This window comes from Pogoniulus pusillus, chromosome 9 (assembly GCF_015220805.1).
Source record: "Pogoniulus pusillus isolate bPogPus1 chromosome 9, bPogPus1.pri, whole genome shotgun sequence".
NCBI lineage: Eukaryota > Metazoa > Chordata > Aves > Piciformes > Lybiidae > Pogoniulus > Pogoniulus pusillus.
The window spans coordinates 34,168,677-34,187,921 of NC_087272.1; the positions used below are offsets into that span (position 1 = coordinate 34,168,677).

At 47.2% G+C, this 19,245-nt stretch overlaps 1 protein-coding gene across 1 annotated transcript; it reads left to right on the top strand.

Annotated features, from left to right (window-relative positions):
• Positions 1-4,919: 4,919 nt before the first annotated feature.
• Positions 4,920-13,182, top strand: CHRNA9 (cholinergic receptor nicotinic alpha 9 subunit). Its single transcript, XM_064149412.1, has 5 exons — positions 4,920-4,989; positions 6,076-6,221; positions 7,680-7,834; positions 8,207-8,739; positions 12,542-13,182. Exons 1-5 carry the CDS (start codon positions 4,920-4,922, stop codon positions 13,096-13,098), a joined length of 1,461 nt encoding a protein of 486 aa, XP_064005482.1. The 3' UTR covers positions 13,099-13,182.
• The last annotated feature ends 6,063 nt before the right edge of the window (positions 13,183-19,245 follow it).

A 19,245-nucleotide genomic window follows, 5' to 3' on the forward strand; every position in this document is an offset into this window, starting at 1 on the left:
CTGTGCTTGGAAACCAATCTGTTCTTCTTTATTGTTCTCTGATGAAGGGGTGGATTTTAAATGGTACAGACAGTCTTGAGGCCTGTGATAGTACAGTATCTGCAGCTTTTTCAGTTGCAGGCTTAAGAACTCTTGCTGCTTTTTATGCAAGGAAGTAACAAAGAAAGGTAGGAATCCATTCAAAAGCTTTTGAAAATGCAGAGGTCAAAACCTCTGTCTCAGGAGCAAACTGTTATTCTAGGAAGGAGAGGAAAGATTTGCTTAGTCAAAAGAACAAGATGTTGGGTTTGGTTTTAAACTTTGCTTACAGTTTGGGCTAAGATAAACTTCTAAATTTGGAAGTTCCCATATGAAAGAGATACTGCCTCCATGTCATCACCACTTCAGTCTGCCCTGCAAAGTCAAGCTTCCCTTACATGGCAGTGCTCGAAATTCAGAGTTGTCTTTTGGATGTTGTCTTGATAGCAGCATTTGTGTTTGTCTAGAACCATAAAAAGCTGCATGCTCAGTGCAGTAGTGAAGGGCAGGCTCAGGTTCTGCTGAGTGTAAGCAGGAACATGATGTTCTGCTCTGCTAATAGCCCACAAACGTTCTCACCGAGTCAGATGTTGGAACGAAAGATGTGGAAGCAGAGCTTGGATGTTGTGCTGTGGACCTTAACCACTCTCTGCATCAGCAGAAGCAGCCTTTGCTCTAAATATGGTTTTGCATCATGTAGCTGTTGGCAGTGGTATATATTTGCTCACCCTGAAACCTTCTCATGCGTGGCAGGCAGACCTGAGAGCTGGATTCAGCCACTCTGAGCAGTGTTGTTCCTTCTGCTTCTCTTTTTTCTTTAAGAGAGCATCCTGTCTCTGCTGGTCTGCTATCAGACACAGGGCAAACAATCAGGGACACTAATCGGAGTAGATGAAAATGCGATTTTTTTGGTGTGACGAGAAGCCCTCTTGGCTCTATGAGTGGATCAGTAGGTTGGCTAACAGGGCCATCTGCTGGCAAATGAAGTGTGGGAGGAAAACTCAGTTCTGGGAGAGGTTAATGGCTTGATTCTAACTTCCAGACACTCGTGACTCTGCTTAAGTGACCTTTCTAAGCTGCTTTGTACTTTATAGCCAAGCTATTACCGTAAAAATAGAGATCTGCTTGGGTACAAATTGAAGCTCTATCCAAATGTTCAGTGGGATGTTTGATTTGGGACTAGCATTGCCATACATCATGGCAGGATTTTAAACCATGTTCTAAGGAAGCATGGCTTTGGAAGTGAATCTCTCAGATCAAGGAATGACCACCAGTGTTAATCTTCACCCAGGATTGGCGCTGGGCTCGGTCCTGATCAACATCTTTATTGATGATCTGGGTGAGGGGATTGAGTCCAGCATCAGTAGGTTTGCAGATGACACCAAGCTAGGAGCAGGTGTGGATCTGCTGGAGGGTAGGAGAGCCCTGCAGAGGGACCTGGACAGGCTGGATGGGTGGGCAGAGACCAACGGGATGAGATTGAACAAGGCCAAGTGCAGGGTTCTGCACTTTGGCCACAACAACCCCAGGCAGCACTACAGGCTGGGGACAGAGTGGCTGGAGAGCAGCCAGGAGGAAAGGGACCTGGGGGTGCTGGTAGATAGTAGCTGAAGATGAGCCAGCAGTGTGCCCAGGCCACACCTTGAGTACTGTGTCCAGTTCTGGGCCCTTCAATTCAAGAGACATGTTGAGATACTGGAATATGTTCAGAGCAGGGCAATGAAGCTGTTGAGAGGTCTGAACACAGCCCTGTGAGGAGAGGCTGAGGGAGCTGGGGGTGTGCAGCCTGCAGAAGAAGAGGCTCAGGGGGGACCTCATTGCTGTCTACAACTACCTGAAGGGAGGTTGTAGCCAGGTGGGGGTTGGTCTCTTCTGCCAGACAACCAGCAACAGAACAAGGGGACACAGTCTGAAGCTGTGACAGAGGAGGTCTGGGCTGGATGTTAGGAGGAAGTTGTTGTCAGAGAGAGTGATTGGCATTGGAATGGACTGCCCAGGGAGGTGGTGGAGTTGCTGTCCCTGGAGGTGTTCAAAAAAAGGACTGGCTGAGGCACTTAGTGCCATGGTCTGGTTGATTGGCCAGGGCTGGGTGCTAGGTTGGACTGGATGATCTTGGAGGTTGATTCTATGGTTTTGATTAGAATTGCCTGTCAGATTTCTGGTATATAAACGTAACAAAGCCAAATGTTCAATTTCTTCCATCTTTAAGACTGAAGAGGCTTTGCCATATATTTTAGTTTTGGTTTGTTCCAAGCACTGTGTAAGTAGTGCAGCATCTCAAATATCCCAAGGGCGGCGTTCATGGTGTGTGCTCATCTTTGCCCATCTCTGTGTCTTCTTGGTTTTTGTCTTTTGTAAACCTGCAGTTTCCCTTTAAGAAGTTGGCACTCCAATAAAGGTGCAGGATTCTTTATGTGCTCTTGGAGAAGTAGAATCATAGAATCAACCAGGTTGGAAGAGACCTCCAAGATCATGCAGTCCAAACTAGCACCCAGCCCTATCCAATCAACTAGACCATGGCACTAAGTGCCTCATCCAGGCTTTGCTTGAACACCTCCAGGGATGGTGCCTCCACCACCTCCCTGGGCAGCCCATTCCAATGCCAATCACTCTCTCTGTGAAGAACTTCCTCCTAACATCCAGCCTATACCTACCCCGGCACAACTTGAGACTGTGAAGTAAAAGGACATCAGCCTGCACTGCTTGGAAGATACCTCTTAGTGGTGTAACAGGACACGAGGCTGTCTCAAGCCTGTGGCAAAGCAAGTTTCGTCCTGTTTCCAGAAGTGCTTTTAACGGCACACTTAAAGCACAACCCCTGGTCACTCAGGTAATTACAGCAAGAGAAGCAAAGCTGCAGCTACTTGCTGACATAATGGTGTCACACTGCAGACTAAAAGCATCCCCTGAGACTGTGCATCCACAAATCGTTTCATCTTTCCATCTCTGATTTTTGTTGTTTCTAACAGCATATATCTTCTTGTCTCTGCAAAGGCAGGTGATAACCACTTACTGCCTGTGGGCTGCTCTGACCTTACTAACTCCTCAGCTGTTTACCACTTTTTTTTCCCTCCCTGCTTCCACAATTCAGCAAATGAAGTGATGGAGGTGGATTTCATTTTGACTGAAATTATTTAGTGCTTACCTATTACACCTGACTATAAATGTCATTGATTTGTAGATGCCTTGAAAGCTCAAACATCAGCATGTGAGTGGCAGGAATGCAACTCTACAGAGATTGTATGTATGAGGCATCAGCTTCTTCTCACCAAAAGACTACATAAGAGCAGTCCTGCTGCTTTAGCATGGGAATTGGACAAGATGATCTTCAGAGATCCTTTCCAACCCCCACCATTCTGTGAGCAAAGTAGCAATCCTTTATTTTGTTGTATGGATCATGACTGTTCTGGACCAATTCTTTGGGCTGGTAGTTCATTCTCTATTTTCACCTTTCTATTTTATTGACTATTTTCTGTTACCTGTTCCAAAAGGATGGGGAAATGGACTGCAGCATAGCAGGAGGATATATATAGTGGACTATGGACAGTAGGAAGTCATCTCCTCTTGCCTGCAGTACTAGGAAATTATCTTGGCAACATGAGCAATATAGACAGAGCTAATAAAGTTCTGACCATTGGGGGAGATGGGAAGCCAGGTCTGATGTTGTTCCATGTTCATATCTCTCTGCTGTAAATCTTTTGGCTAAATGCAAAAGCTGCCCAGCAACTCTGTAATTCTTTGTACTTGTCAGGTTCACCTGGGAAAAAAAATGTAGTGTTTTGGGGAATGACATTCTGTCTGCAGAGCCCAGCTTTACTCCTGATTTACTGTGCTGAGTACTGTTGTCAGAGCTGTCTGCATCAGGGGGAGTTCTTGTTCTCTGCGGTGGGCTGGGAAATCTTCCCTCTCCTCTGCTTCCTTCTGCTTCCTTCCCCCCCTCAATTAAAGTTTACCAGACCAGCTCAGATGGCTTGGATGTAAGAAAAAGCTATATTTTGCAGCAAGGTAAATGTACAAGCATACAAACCAATATATTTGTATGTATTTACAATTATATATGTACAATTTAGAAGTAATAGAGAAATCCAATCCTCCCCCCCTGGACAAAGAAAGCCCAGAAGGGGCCAACTCCACCTTCTTTTTTTCCCCCAGATGGAAAACCAGCAAGACCAGATTCATGAAATCACAGTATCACAGTATCACCTCCAGGGATGGTGACTCCACCACCTCCCTGGGCAGCCCATTCCAATGCCAATCACTCTCTCTGACAACAACTTCCTCCTAACATCCAGCCTAGACTTCCCCCAGCACACCTTGAGACTGTGCCCCCTTGTTCTGTTGCTGGTTGCCTGGGAGAAGAGACCAACCCCACCTGGCTACAACCTCTTTTCAGGTAGCTGTGGGAAGCAATGAGGTCAGCCCTGAGCCTCCTCTTCTGCAGGCTGCACACCCCCAGCTCCCTCAGCCTCTCCCCACAGGGCTGTGCTCCAGGCCCCTCACCAATTTTGTTGCCCTTCTCTGGACACCTTCTAGCGCCTCAACATCTCTCTTGAATTGAGGTCAACGTCTTACATCTGTAGTAAAAAAAAATATGCAGTGGAGCATAGTTTTCCTACTGACATCCCATCTGATTGTGGTCTTCCTCAGCATTGGCTTCAGTGCAGGCAGCTCTCAGGTTACAGAGAGAGGGAGGGTGGTGCCAGGGACAAAGCCCATCGGTCGCGCTGGGACTCCCGACGGCTGCTAAAGGAGGACTGAGCTGCTTCCAGCAAGCACATCAGCGCCTCAGCATCTGTATGTTGCTGTGCAACTTGATTTATTTGGTTTGTTTGTTTGTTAGTTTTGGATGGTGGCAAACGTTTTTGTGCCCTTGAGCAAACTGTTTTATTTAAGGTCCAGAAATGAAGAGAAATAGCCTGTCCTCCCTTTCCATCTCTCTCTGGTTGCTGGTTACAGCAGTGATGCTTCAAGGTGAGAATACTGCTTGGTAGGTAAATGTTGTGTTGAGATTTGTTTTACTCCAACAGGAGCTGGCGTCCTGATGTCTTGCACGGTTGAGCTCCAGAAGTCTCTCACCTGTATCGTTTTACTTTGTCTTGCTGATGTGTAGATAAAGTGAAGTGCCATGTGCAGCCATGACTTAGATGTTCTTTGTGAAGCTTTGAGTTGTTAGGATTTCTTTTTAATCAAGATGGTTGGATTTGAGCTCTTATTTGTCCAGGAAGTCACAGCGAGTCACCAGAGAGTGATGTACTCCAAGGCATTTGCTGCCAGCTGGCATTTGTGCAGGCTCATGAGTGTTCCTGTCCTTGCCCCTTGCTTGCAGAAATGTGTGAGTCTATCTGGAGGAAATGCAGAGGCTGCCTAGAGAAAATACACTGCACAAACCAATACAGGACAGCAGAAGTGTCATTTGAAACCTCACGTTTCAGTGAATTATCCTCGGTGACCAAGTCTGGGTAGCAAGAAGCAGCTCCAAATACATGGCTTGGGAAGGATGCCTGTGCAAGGATGTGTTTGTACACCATGCAGTTGCCAGTTTGTGAAGAAAAGCAGCTCAGATTTAATTTCCCCCCCTCCAGGTAGCAGTTAAAAAAGAAGAAGAGAGGAAATTCTGAGAGCAGCATGAATCTATCCGTGCTGCATTTAGGGCAGTAGTACAAGTCACTAGCTGGGGAGCAGGTTTGGCTTCAGACTTTGCTTCTGATTTTAGCTTTGCAGGTGTATGACTGCAAGTCAATAATCTCTACTCCTGTTGAAGGCATCAGTAAAATGAAAGGTAATAATATTTACCTTGAGGAAAGGCAGGAATCTCTGGATGAAGTGGGTGTTTTTAGGTGTGTGTGAAAAGTTGGAGTTAGCTATTCTTTTACCCTGGGTTAACGCTGCCTTTACTTGAATAGCTTCATCAGGCTTACTTCTCTTTCTGCACTAGTCTATAGTATATGAATGATAAATGCAGTTACAGCAAGGACTACCTGAAGCTGCAGAGAGAGGGTATCTTTGCTACTGCTCAGTGAATGTGTCTGATGTGCTGAACAAACCTCTGTTATCTAGCTGTAGAGTCGGCCAAAGGAAAATATGCTCACATGCTCTTTAATGAGCTCTTTGAGGACTACTCAAATGCTCTAAGACCAGTGGAAGACACGGATAAAGTTCTCAACGTCACCCTTCAGATCACATTGTCACAGATTAAAGACATGGTGAGTAAGAGTACAGTTCTGGTACTGTAGATGGCACTGGTAGGTAGTAGGCTGAACATGAGCCAGCAGTGTGCCCAGATGGCCAGGAGAGCCAGTGGCATCCTGGCCTGCATCAGGAACAGTGTGGCCAGTAGGACAAGGGAGGTTATTCTTCTCTTGTACTCAGCACTGCTCAGGCCACACCTTGAGTGCTGTGTCCAGTTCTGGGCTCCTCAATTCAAGAGAGATGTTGAGATACTGGAACGTGTCCAGAGAAGTGCAACAAAGCAGGTGAGGGGCCTGGAGCACAGCCCTGTGAGGAGATGCTGAGGGAGCTGAGGTTGTTTAGCCTGGAGAAGAAGAGGCTCAGGGCAGACCTCATTGCTGTCTACAACTACCTAAAGTGAGACTATAGCCAGGTGGGGTTGGTCTCTTCTCCCAGACAACTAGCAACAGAATAAATAGACACAGTCTCAAGTTGTGCCAGGGGAGGTCTAGGCTGGATGTTAGGAGGAAGTTGTTGTCAGAGAGAGTGATTGGCATTGGAATGGGCTGCCCAGGGAGGTGGTGGAGTCGCTGTGCCTGGAGGTGTTCAAGCAAAGCCTGGCTGAGGCATTTAGTGCCATGGTCTAGTTGATTGGCTAGGGCTGGGTGCTAGGTTGGACTGGATGATCTTGGAGGTCTCTTCCAACCTGGTTGAGTCTCTGATTCTGATTTCCTAAGATCCGCAGGAAGGTACCAGCTGTAAAACCTTTTTGCCTGGAATAAGAAGAGCAATTTGCATTTTGCTGTCACAACTTCAGTAATGCCTCCTCAAGAGGATCATGTTCACCAGCTCTCTGTAGAGTTTTGTTAGGTTGCAACACTAAGACTTCCATGATAAGTTTGCATACCCAGAGCTGCTGAGTTGTTCAAACTTCTTTTGCAGTTAGGTGTTGCTACTGCACCCTCCAGGCAACTCATGCTGAATTTTACACAGAAAGAGCAAGTGCTTGTTCTAGAATTTCTACATAAGCTCTCTAGTTGAGTCTTCAGTGACCTCTTTATGAATTTGGCTTGGCCAGACACACCTGTAAGGCAAAAGAAAAAGGAGGAAGAGTGGAAAATGACTTTTATGACTTGGGAATTACAGCTTCAAGGTCTCGCCAAGCTTTCAGAGTATTTCTTAGACTGAATCTGTTGAATGTTTGATAATCTAAAGCTCACAATAGGAACTTCTTAAGATGCTGGGAGCCTTAGACAACTGATTAAAGGTAGGGAGGGTGCAAGAGGTAGAAGGTTTGGACAAGAGAAACTCAAAATAAACGAGCTCCCTGTATCTTTATGGGCCTATTTGCCCACCTGAAGTGTACTCTTGTGGTCTGTCAGCACTCTGACCTATTTTGGGCACTCTTTTAGAGCTGTACAACAAATGCTACTTGCATCTAAGTTGTGATTTTTCTCACCTTCAGCTGGAAATGTTTCTATGTTTTTATGCAGGATGAAAGGAATCAAATTTTATCCACTTACTTGTGGATTCGGCAGAGCTGGTACGACGCCTATCTCAAATGGGACAGAGATAAATATGATGGGTTGGACTCTATCAGGATTCCAAGCAATTTGGTTTGGAGACCAGATATTGTCCTGTATAACAAGTGAGTATGGCTGGAGAAACATCAGCTTGAAGTGTTAGTTTGAGGGGAGGGAGGGTCCTGAAGGAAGAAATGAGCCATGCAGTCTGAACTTCCATCACCTTCCCTTAGCTAGGGTTATGGTTGTTGTTTCAACACTTGTTGTTGATCACCCAAATAACTTGGAGTAAAGCTGTGTACAGGATTTGGCACTTGATTATGCTACACAGCAAAGCTCCTCTGATTTTCTCTCTCCAGTGTGCACACAAATATGATTTCAGAAGCATGCTTTTAAAGGTGTGAAGTGAGAGGTCTTCCCCCCCCTGCTCCTTCCTCCCTGGCCTGCACTCTAGGTTGTCGCCTGGCAGTTCTAACTGTCCCTTTGCTGTCTTTTAGGGCTGATGATGACTTCTCAGAACCAGTGAATACTAATGTTGTGTTGAGATATGATGGGAAAATCACTTGGGATGCACCTGCTATCACAAAGAGCTCGTGCGTAGTGGATGTGTCTTATTTCCCTTTTGATAGCCAGCAGTGCAACCTTACATTTGGCTCCTGGACCTATAATGGCAATCAGGTAGACATTATCAATTCTCTTGATAGTGGTGACCTCTCTGACTTCATAGAAGATGTGGAGTGGGAGATTCACGGGATGCCAGCAGTTAAGAATGTCATCACTTATGGCTGCTGCTCTGAGCCTTACCCAGATGTGACCTTCACTCTGATTTTGAAAAGGAAGTCTTCGTTCTACATATTTAATCTGTTGCTTCCTTGCATTTTGATCTCTTTCCTGGCCCCACTGGGATTCTACCTCCCTGCAGACTCTGGAGAAAAAGTGTCTCTAGGTGTTACAGTTCTTCTTGCTCTGACTGTGTTCCAGCTGATGGTTGCAGAGATCATGCCTCCCTCTGAAAACATACCTTTAATAGGTGAGCTTTGCATGCTTTGTCTTTAAGTGGGTGGGCAGAGGCCAATGGGATGACACTGAACAAGGCCAAGTGCAGGGTTCTGCACTTTGGCCACAACAACCCCAGGCAGTGCTACAGGCTGGGGAGTGAGTGGCTGGAAAGCAGCCAGGAGGAAAGGGACCTGGGGGTACTGGTAGATAGTAGATGAAGATGAGGCAGCAGTGTGCCCAGGTAGCCAAGAGAGCCAATGGCATCCTGGCCTGCATCAGGAACAGTGTGGCCAGCAGGACAAGGGAGGTTATTCTGCCCCTGTGCTCAGCACTGGTCAGGCCACACCTTGAGTGCTGTGTCCAGTTCTGGGCTCCTCAATTCAAGAGAGATGTTGAAGTGCTGAAATGTGTCCAGAGAAGGGCAACAAAGCTGGCGAGGGTCCTGGAGCACAGCCCTGTGAGGAGAGGCTGAGGGAGCTGGGGGTGTGCAGCCTGCAGAAGAGGAGGCTCAGAAGTGACTGTCTACAACTACCTGAAGGGAGGCTGTAGCCAGGTGGGGTTGGTCTCTTCTCCCAGGCAACCAGCAACAGAAGAAGGGGACACAGCCTCAAGCTGTGCCAGGGGAGGTCTAGGCTGGATGTTAGGAGGAAGTTGTTGGCAGAGAGAGTGACTGGCATTGGAATGGCAACTCCACCACCTCCCTGGGCAACCTGTTCCAGGGTCTCACTACCTTCATGATGAAGAGCTTCTTCCTAACATCCACTCTGAATCTACCCATTTCTAGCTTTGTTCCATTCCCCCCAGTCCTATCACAACCTGACAGCCTAAAAAGTCCCTTCCCAGCTTTCTTGTGGGCCTCCTTAAGATACTGAAAGGCCACAATATAAAGTCACCTTGGAGCCTTCTCCTCTCCAAAGTGAACAGCCCAAACTCCCTCAGTCTTCTCATAGCAGAGGAGCTGCAGCCCTCTGTTGTAGCCTTTCTCTGGACACCTTCAAGCACATCCATATCCCTCTTGTAATGGTGGCTCCAGGATACATTACTCCAGGTGGGGTCTCACCAGAGCAGAGTAGAGGGGAACAATCATTTTTCTTGCCCTGCTGGCTGCACTTCTCTTGATGCAGCCCAGGATCTGCTTGGCTCTCTGAGCTGTAAGAGCAAACTGCTGGCTCATATTGGGCTTTTTATCCACCAGCACCCCCAAGTCTCTCTCCTCAAGGCTGCTCTCCAGCCAGTCCCTTCCCAGCCTGTATTAGTACTTGGGATTCCCTGAACCCAGATGCAGGACCTTGCACTTGGTCTTGTTGGACTTCATGAGGCTGGCTTGGGCCCATCTCTCCAGCCTGTCAAGGTCCCTCTGCATGGAGCCCTTCCCTCCAGTGTGTCTGCTGCACCTCACATCTTGGTGTTGTTGGCAAATTTGCTGAGAGTGCACCTCAGTGACACTGTCCATGTCACTGATCCCTGGAGGCATTTAAAAGACACATGGATGTGGTGCTTAGGGCCATAGTTTAGTGACAGTAGCTTAGCAGCAGTGGCAGGATTGTGAGCACTAGATGAGTGGCTGGTCTTGATGGTCTCAACAGTTCTATGATTCTATGAGTTAGGATTATTTTATCATGTCTGGTAATAAAGGTAGTAATGGAAAGCAAATTTAGGACCAGCATGTGAAGGGTAAGCAGGAGCTGCAAGCACAAAGTCACTCTGTTTCAAGATATGTTTCTGAAAGCTCCAGATGGTTGGATGGCCTGGCTGGGTTGCTCAGGGTTGGCTCCATGATCCTAAAGGTCTTTTCCAGCTGAAATGAACCTATGTTTTAATATCTGTCAGTTGTTACATTGGCAATCCCTTACATTTATGTCTGAGAGTTCAGGAGAGCTGATGTGTGGTGAAAAGGCTGATGTTCAGCAACCTCCCATCTGATCTGTGCCCTCCTCCTGCCACTGGCTGATCTGCCACCCTGGGCTGTGAGGCTGCCCAGCTGCTCTGGTGGGACTTCTGGAGAACAACTAACAGAGTTGCCTCAACATTGACTTCCAGCTTCCTTAAGATAACTCAGATCTCGTTTTTATTCTCATCATTACTGTGTATCTAAAGAATGATGTGGCCAATTAATAGGGCTGGGGAATGCATTCCCCACACCAGCAGCAACTATTCCCTCCTAGGAGATGGGTTTGATATATTGGAGACTTTTTCTACCTTCCTATCATGCTGTCTGAAGTTGAAGAGCTAGGACCTAACTTCATTCTGCTTTCTTTATTCCCTCACCACATTTTTCAATCCCTTTAAAACTTGGGGTCACATCACACTTGCATGAGGCACATCCAATGTCTTTGATGCCAGCCTTTGCTCTTCCCACAGAGGCTGCAGAGCAGGGCTGGGAGCTGCTTCTTTGTGCAGGCAGAAGCCACAGGAGGTTGGCTGGTCAGCTGTATGTAGGTTGTGAAACACAGTGACTGAGGGGCAGGGCTTGTATTCACTGTACTTGTTGCCTCCTCTTGGCCAGAAGGAGCTTTGGACTAAAATCTGTGCAGTCTGAAGAACATCCAGACAACAGTTGTGGACCCCAGGTGAGGTCTACAAGTTTGCTGGCCTGTGTGAACTCAAAGGCACCCAGCTGCTAATGTGGGGATGGGTCAATAGCTCCAATAAAATGGTATCATCCCTTGTGTTAATACATCAGGAAGCTATGAGCCACGTGAAACCATCAACGTGGGGGTTCTGCAGACCCCAGGGAAAGAGTAAGGCTCTTGATAAACAGTTTACAACTGCTTTCTGAATGGGTGTGTTTCAAGAAGCAGAGGCTGTGACTCACAAACCTTTGCCATGCTCATACAGTGCTCACTCATCTGATAAAGGCACACCAGTAGGAGGTTTTACTTTAATGGCTTTAATCTTTGTTTTTAAACAGTAACTTAAGTGTGATCTAAGCACAGAGAATCAGGGTGATTAAAGGTTTATTTCATTTGCATTTGTGTTTAGCACTACATTGTCATAGCCTTGCAGAATTGCTTTGGTTGGAAAAGACCTCTACGTTCATTGAGTCCAAACATCAATCTAATACCATGTTGGCCATTAAACCATAGAATCACAGAATGTCAGGGCTGGAAGTGACCTCAAAAGATCATCTGGTCCAGCCCCTCTGCCAGAGCAGGATCTCCTAGAGCAGATCACACTGGAACACACCCAGACAGTTCTTGAATATCTCCAGAGAGGAAGACTCCACAACCTCCCTGGGCAGCCTGTTCCAGTGCTGTGTCACCCTCACAGGGAAAAACATCTTCCTCAGGTTCACATGGAACCTCCTATGCCTCAGTTTCCACCCACTGCCCCTTGTCCTGTCCCTGGGCATCACCCAGCAGAGCCTGGCTCCATCCTCCTGCCACTCATCTCTTAAATATTGATAAACGTCAATGAGGTCATCCCTTAGTTGTCTCCTCCTCTCCAAGCTAACCAGCCCCAACTTCCTCAGGCTCTTCTCATAAGAAAGATGTTCAACTTCCTTCATCATTTTTGTGGCTCTGTGCTGGACTTTCTCAAGCAGCTCCCCGTCCTTGAACTGGGCAGCCCAGAACTAGACACAGAAGTCCAGATGAGGCTTCACCAGGGCCAAGTAGTGCCATGCCCACATGTCTCTTGAACACCTCTAGGGGCAGTGGCTCCACCACCTCCCTGTCACATTGTCATTTCTGCATTCAGTTGTTTTACTCTGGGTGACCCTGCTCTAGCAGTGGGGTTGGACTAGGTGATCCTCAGAGGTCCCCTCCAACCTTTGCCCTGCTCTGTGTGTGATTAGGGTAGTGACTTCGATGTGTTTTTATTTTGTGTTCCAGGAAAGTACTACATAGCAACTATGACCATGATCACAGCTTCCACTGCGCTGACCATCATCATCATGAATCTCCATCACTGTGGCTCAGAAGCAAAGCCTGTTCCACATTGGGCCAGGGTGCTGATTTTGGACTACATGTCCAAAATCTTTTTTGTTTATGATGTGGGTGAAAACTGCACAAGCCCAAAAAAAGAGAAGGAAGAAGAAAGTAAGTTAGAGGGGGAAGATGGGTGTCAGAGGAGGCACAAAGAGGTAAGGAGTCATCTCTCCAATAGGAGTGATGACAGTGACCTCAAGGAGAAGCTCAATGGCAATGTGAATAAAAGCTATGGGAGTGATGGTGAAAAGGTTAGGGAGGCTGTTAATTGCTGTTCCTGTTACAAAATGCTGATGAAAAACATTGAGTATATTGCTAACTGTGTACGAGACCACAAAGCAAACCGGGCCAAAGGAGTCGAGTGGAAGAAAGTGGCCAAAGTGATGGACAGGTTTTTCATGTGGGTTTTCTTTGTCATGGTGTTTTTTATGAGCCTGTTGGTCATTGGGAAAGCAGCTTAACTGAGATGGACACAGGCATTTTGTGGATCTGGCTATGCTGGGTTAGCTTCTTTTGGTGGAGCTGTGGGGCAGGAGCGCTTTGGAGATCTTTTATCTTGAGTTCTGTAACAATAAACCAATGGATTCTGTAGGCTGTGACAGTGTGGTGAGATATTGCTTGAGACTGAGGGTTTTCCAGGTGCCCATCATTGCCTTTTAGAATCACAGAATCAGTCAGGGTTGGAAGGGACCACAAGGATCATCTAGTTCCAATCCCCCTGCCATGCCCAGGGACACCTTACCCTAGGTTGGGCTGGCCACAGCCTCAGCCAGCCTGGCCTTAAACACCTCCATGGGGCCTCAACCTCTGGGCAACCCATTCCAGCCTCTCACCACTCTCATGGTGAAAACTTCCTCATCACGACCAGGCTGACTCTCCTCACCTCCAGCTTTGCTCCATTTCCCCTGGTCCTGTCACTCCCTGAGAGCCTGAAAAGTCCCTCCCCAGCTGTTTTGTAGGTCCCCTTCAGATCCTGGAAGGCCATAAGAAGGTCACCTGGGAGCCTCCTCTTCTCCAGACTGCACAGCCCCAACTCTTTCAGTCTGTGCTCACAGCAGAGCTGCTGCAGCCCTCTCAGCATCCTCATGGCCCTTCCCTGGACACACTCCAGCATCTCCACATCCCTCTTGTAATGGGGGCTCCAGATCTGGATGCAGCACTCCTAGTATGAGAATGCATCCCTGCTGAGGCCGTGGGTAAGCACTCTGTGCTCCATCTTGATGGGAGGTGGCCATGGCTTCAGGCTGAATGTAGTGCAGCGTTGCACTGGCAGCGCAGCCAGCCTGGCAGCCAGCGCTGTGCTCGCAGGGCTCTATCTCTTCACCCTCTAACTTGCCCAGCCTTTTCCTTCCCTCAGGAAAAAAAGTGAGTACTTCAATGCATATTTGTGATGTGGTGACAGTTCCTGGAAGTCATCCCTTCGTGTCATTGCTGTCCCTTCATGTCATTGCCTTGTTTTTCCTCTCTTTACTGTATCTTCCTACCTTACTCTTAGTTATGGCTGTTTCTGACCACTGTCTCTCTCACTCCGTGGGCTCTGTCTGCTGTTCACATACCACTGAGCTGACTAAATGTGGTGGTTACCATGCTCAACTTTTAAACCTTTTGCTGCTGCTGACTTTACACCCTTGTCATCATAGAATCATAGAATCAACCAGGTTGGAAGAGACCTCCAAGATCATCCAGTCCAACCTAGCACCCAGCCCTAACCAATCAACCAGACCATGGCACTAAGTGCCTCATCCAGGCTTTGCTTGAAGACCCCCAGGGACGGTGCCTCCACCACCTCCCTGGGCAGCCCATTCCAATGCCAATCACTCTCTCTGTGAAGAACTTCTTCCTAATATCCAGCCTATACCTACCCTGGCACAACTTGAGACTGTGTCCCCTTGTTCTATTGCTGGTTACTCATGTCTCCAGTAAGTCAGATTCCCAGGACTTTTTCCTCACCAGGTCAGAGGGCTTCTTTTCCCTTCTCTTTGTCTTGAGCCTGACAATTAGGAAAGGCTTCTCCTGTCCTTCCTGGATGTCTCATTAACCTGTGCACTTGTATAAGATAACTTTGAAATGCTACTTGAGACTGCTGAAATAGGAGGCTGTGACTTTTGTCTCTGCTCATTTTATTGACCTTCAGCAATGTTCACCCCACTCTTGCATCCCATTCAATACTTACATTTTAATCTGGTTACAGTTGCTCTGTGGATTACTTAGCAGAAAAGCACCCTTCTCTGTGTTAGTTTCTGTTAACCCCCTCAGCCTGATAGAGCTCTGGAAGATGTCTCAGGTAGTAAAGTGAGAGGCTAGTACCCCAGGCATGCTGGTGGCAGATAAATTGCTTTTACAAAGCACCCTGAACTTTGAAACCATGATATTCTAGATGCAGTGGGAGAGGCAGAATGACACCATAATGGATTCCAGTCAAAAGTTCATGTGATAAGACTCACAATTGTTGCAGTCAATAGGACCATACCTGTGAAGCTGCAGCTTAAGAACATGGAGTGAAAATGGCAAAGTGATGCAGCTGCTCTGCCCAAATTTATTGGAAGAAAGAGAATTATGATGTTGATGATGTAAATTGTACATTCAGTTGCTAATGACAGGTTTTCTTTTGTGTGGAATAATTAATGCTGTAAGCTTACCTGGGTTCTCATGCATAATGCAAGCCTTAAAGTCCAGGTTCTAATGTAAAGTTAAACTGGGTGGCTAGCCAAGAATAAACTCAGTACGTGGAAAAAGTCTCAAGTGTGTTCCCTGTGCATTATCAGTTCCCAGTCAACCAGGGTAAATTTGAATAGCTCCTTTAGAAGACAAGCAGTTCATTTTCACAGTGCAGAAAAGTGGTTCCACCCATTTGCTGTGGAATTCAGAGTTTGGCACTTGCACTGCTTGTTTGAGTACATGGATTTCTTCTCTGTTGTGGGGGAAAATAAAACCTGCCCCAAAAGCCTGGGGATGGAAGTGTTTAAAGATAAGGGTGAAATATGCAGGATGCAAGTCTTCAGAATGGAAAACTGATGGCCAAGAGTTTGGTCAAGGCTTATGGGTGGCATAAAGAGAGTCTCTTCAGTGTAGGAAATGGGTACATCAACTACACCCAGTGTATTTCAGTGGAGGTGTCTCAATTGGTGAGAAGGCTAAGGAATTGCTTGCAGCAGGATTTCAGGATGCTGAAAGGATCACATGGATTTAAAGAGCTAGGAAAAAACATGACATAAAAATCCATTGGCATACTGCTTAATCCAGCCATGAAATGCTGGAAGGTGAAGCAGTGTTTTAGTGACTCACAGAATCATACAATCATGGAATGGTTTGGGTTGGAAGGGACCTGAAAGATCATCTAGTTCAAACCCCTCACCACAGGCAGGGACACCTCCCACTAGAACAGGTCGCTCAAAGCCTCATCCACCTGGCCTTGGACACCTCCAGGGAGGGAGCATCCACAACCTCCCTGGGCAACCTGTGCCAGTGTCTCACCACCCTCACTGGAAAGAATTTCCTAAGATCCAGTTTAAATCTCCCTTCTGCCAGTTTAAACCCATTCCTCCTTGTCCTGTCATTACAAGACCTTGTAAATAGTCCCTCCCCAGCCCTCCCATAGGCACCCTTCAGATACTGGCAGGCTCCTACAAGGTTTCCTCTAAGCCTTCTCTTCTCCAGGCTGAAGAGCCCCAACTCTCATAGCCTGTCCTCACAACAGAGCTGCTCCAGCCCTCTGAGCATCTTCATGACCCTCCTCTGGACTGACTTCATGACTCTGTGCTGTTCATCCCGTTGGTAGTATCCACTGCAGACCCAGTTCTAGACAGATCTTTAGCCTGACTTAGTAGCTTTTGTAGCAATTGAGCTTGTGCCCCTGCCATGCTGTTCACAGCAAACTGCAGCATGTGTGCACACAGCTGTGGGCTTCTCACAGGTAAGGGAAAGCTTGCAGCTGTACATGGATCTTTTTTGTCAGGCCACACCTTGAGTCCTGTGTCCAGTTCTGGGCTCCTCAATTTAAGAGAGATGTTGAGATACTGGAATGTGTCCAGAGAAGGGTGACAAAGCTGATGAGAGGCCTGGAACACAAACCCTATGAGGAGAGGCTGAGGGAGCTGGGGGTGTGCAGCCTGCAGAAGAGGAGGCTCAGAGGTGACCTCATTGCTGTCTACAACTACCTGAAGGGAGGCTGTAGCCAGGTGGGGGTTGGTCTCTTCTGCCAGGCAAGCAGCAACAGAAGAAGGGGACACAGTGCGAAGTTGTGGCAGGGGAGGTCTAGGCTGGATGTTAGGAGGAAGTTGTTGGCAGAGAGAGTGATTGGCATTGGAATGGGCTGCCCAGGGAGGTGGTGGAGTCGCTGTGCCTGGAGGTGTTCAAGCAAAGCCTGGCTGAGGCACTTAGTGCCATGGTCTAGTTGATTGGCTAGGGCTGAGTGCTAGGTTGGACTGGATGATCTTGGAGGTCTCTTCCAACCTGCTTGATTCTATGGTTCTATGCTGGGTGCTCCTCAGTGTGCTGTATGCATGGATGCCACTGCTGAACTCATGCTTTGCCCTTCCCTAGCATGTTTTATGTGAAGATGTGATAGTACTGGAGTCCTTGTCCTTACCAAAAAATGAATTGAAAACTGTTCCTAGCCTTTTGAATTCAGTAACTATTACCTTTGCTCCTCTCTCCCTCTCATCCTTTCCTTTGGATCAGAGGCATTCTCAGCTATTTATCTTCCTTTATCTACATATGGTACCTCTCCATCTTGCTGTTGTAACAAAGAGTTTTCTGGTTTTAGAAGCAGATCCAATCAAGAATGTGAGCAGCAGCTGATGGGAGCAGGTAGAAGTTGGCACCTGGATTGTTATTGTGAAGCCTCATGCTAGGACCATCAGATTCACATCTTTGGGCTTGATCATTTTCTAGGGTAAAAAGACAATGTCCTGCTCCATGGTCATGCTTTTGGTGACAAGGCTGACTCAGGGTCTGTCCTGTAGGTGGTTTAAAGCTAGCTAGGGAGTTTCTAACTAAGCTGTAGGGGCTGTAGTTTAAGTGTCCCTCCAAAGTCTTCTGTTCAGTTTGTATATATCTGTACTTAGCTATATCAATAAGAAAAAAGCCCTGCCCTAAACCAGCTAAGAGTGTTAGCAGTCACAACTGAATGTGACAACTCCAGTGCTGAGGGGAGACAGGCATGTTAAATCTAATTCTACCTGTCCTGGTCTCTTTCCTTTGCCTGTCTCATGCTTAGATCCAGTAATCTTTGGGGAAGATTAAGCCCAGAGATGATGGATGACTACACAGTAACAGAAAAAGAACTATTTATGCACTTGCCTGAGTAACTCTGCAGGCTTAATATGAAGGCAGCAGGGTGGGTTTGTATTTACCAAGGAGGATAATGATGCTGTAAAAATACTGTTTGAGATCTATGTGTTGCAGAGGCCTTTGAGGAATGAGCTGACAGTTTATTCTGATGCACCATCTCTTGGCAGAGGGATCATCTGTCCCCTCTTGTCTTGAGTCATTGCAGCATTGAAATGAGGAGAAAAATAAGCTGCCTCTTGTGATGCCTCCACTGTGCTCTCTTCCACAAGCAAGATCATAGAATCATAGAATCAACCAGGTTGGAAGAGACCTCCAAGATCATCCAGTCCAACTTTTTTTTGATGACTTATTGTAAAGGAAGCATGATGGAATATTGGTGTGTTGAGTTTCCAGGGGTGTAGGAGATGCCTCCTAGCCCAGGGAATCTCTTTCCCTTTGTGGAAATTTCAGTCTGGAAATCCAGGCTAAACCCAAAAGGGTGGTCCTGGGCAGCAAATGATGCCTTGAAATAGCATCCTTCCCCAACTTTCAGTAATCCAGATGTTACATCATAAACTGTCCACACATTTCATCCTCTGCTTATCAAAGCTTTGATCTCTGACCCTGCCAGAAGTTTCCTGCACTTGGGTCACAACAACCCCAAGCAATGCTACACGCTTGGGGCAGAGTGGCTGGAAAGCTGCCCAGCAGAGAAAGACCTGAGGCTGTTGGTTGACAGCCAGCTGAAGATGAGCCAGCATGTGAACAGGTGGCCAAGACAGGCAGCAGCATCCTGGCCTGGATCAGGAGCAGTGAGAGCAGCAGGACTGGGGAGCCCATTGCGGTGTCAGACAACCCTTGCTGTATTTTTAGCTCTAGCTGCATGCCACCAAGCTGCTCACTGTATTTAAGTTGCAGGAGTGTCTTTCCTTAGTGCCTCACTCTGACAAATAAGGACTATCAGTAGAAAGTTAAATCAGGGGGAATGTCATCTGGAGCAGCCTCCAGAGGTCAGATAAACCTTTCAAAGATAAAGCATTTGGCTGGAATGTGTAGTCCATGTGAGGAAAGTGGTGATGCAACCTCCACAGGGCCAAAGCTGGCCTGAGTAAGGCAGCAGACACAAAACAATGCTTACACAGCTTTTTAAAACGAGGGGAAAGCAAAAGGGAGGGGGCAGAAAACTAACCAAAAATGAGGTGAAAGATGCAAAATGATGGAGAGTCTCCCTGGTCAGCGCATGTGAGTTAGTTCAGTAGGGCTGCTTCTTCTACTTCCATTTCACAGCCTGTGCCCAGGGGTGGACTTGCCAGCAAGTCCAATGCAGCTGCTGCCCT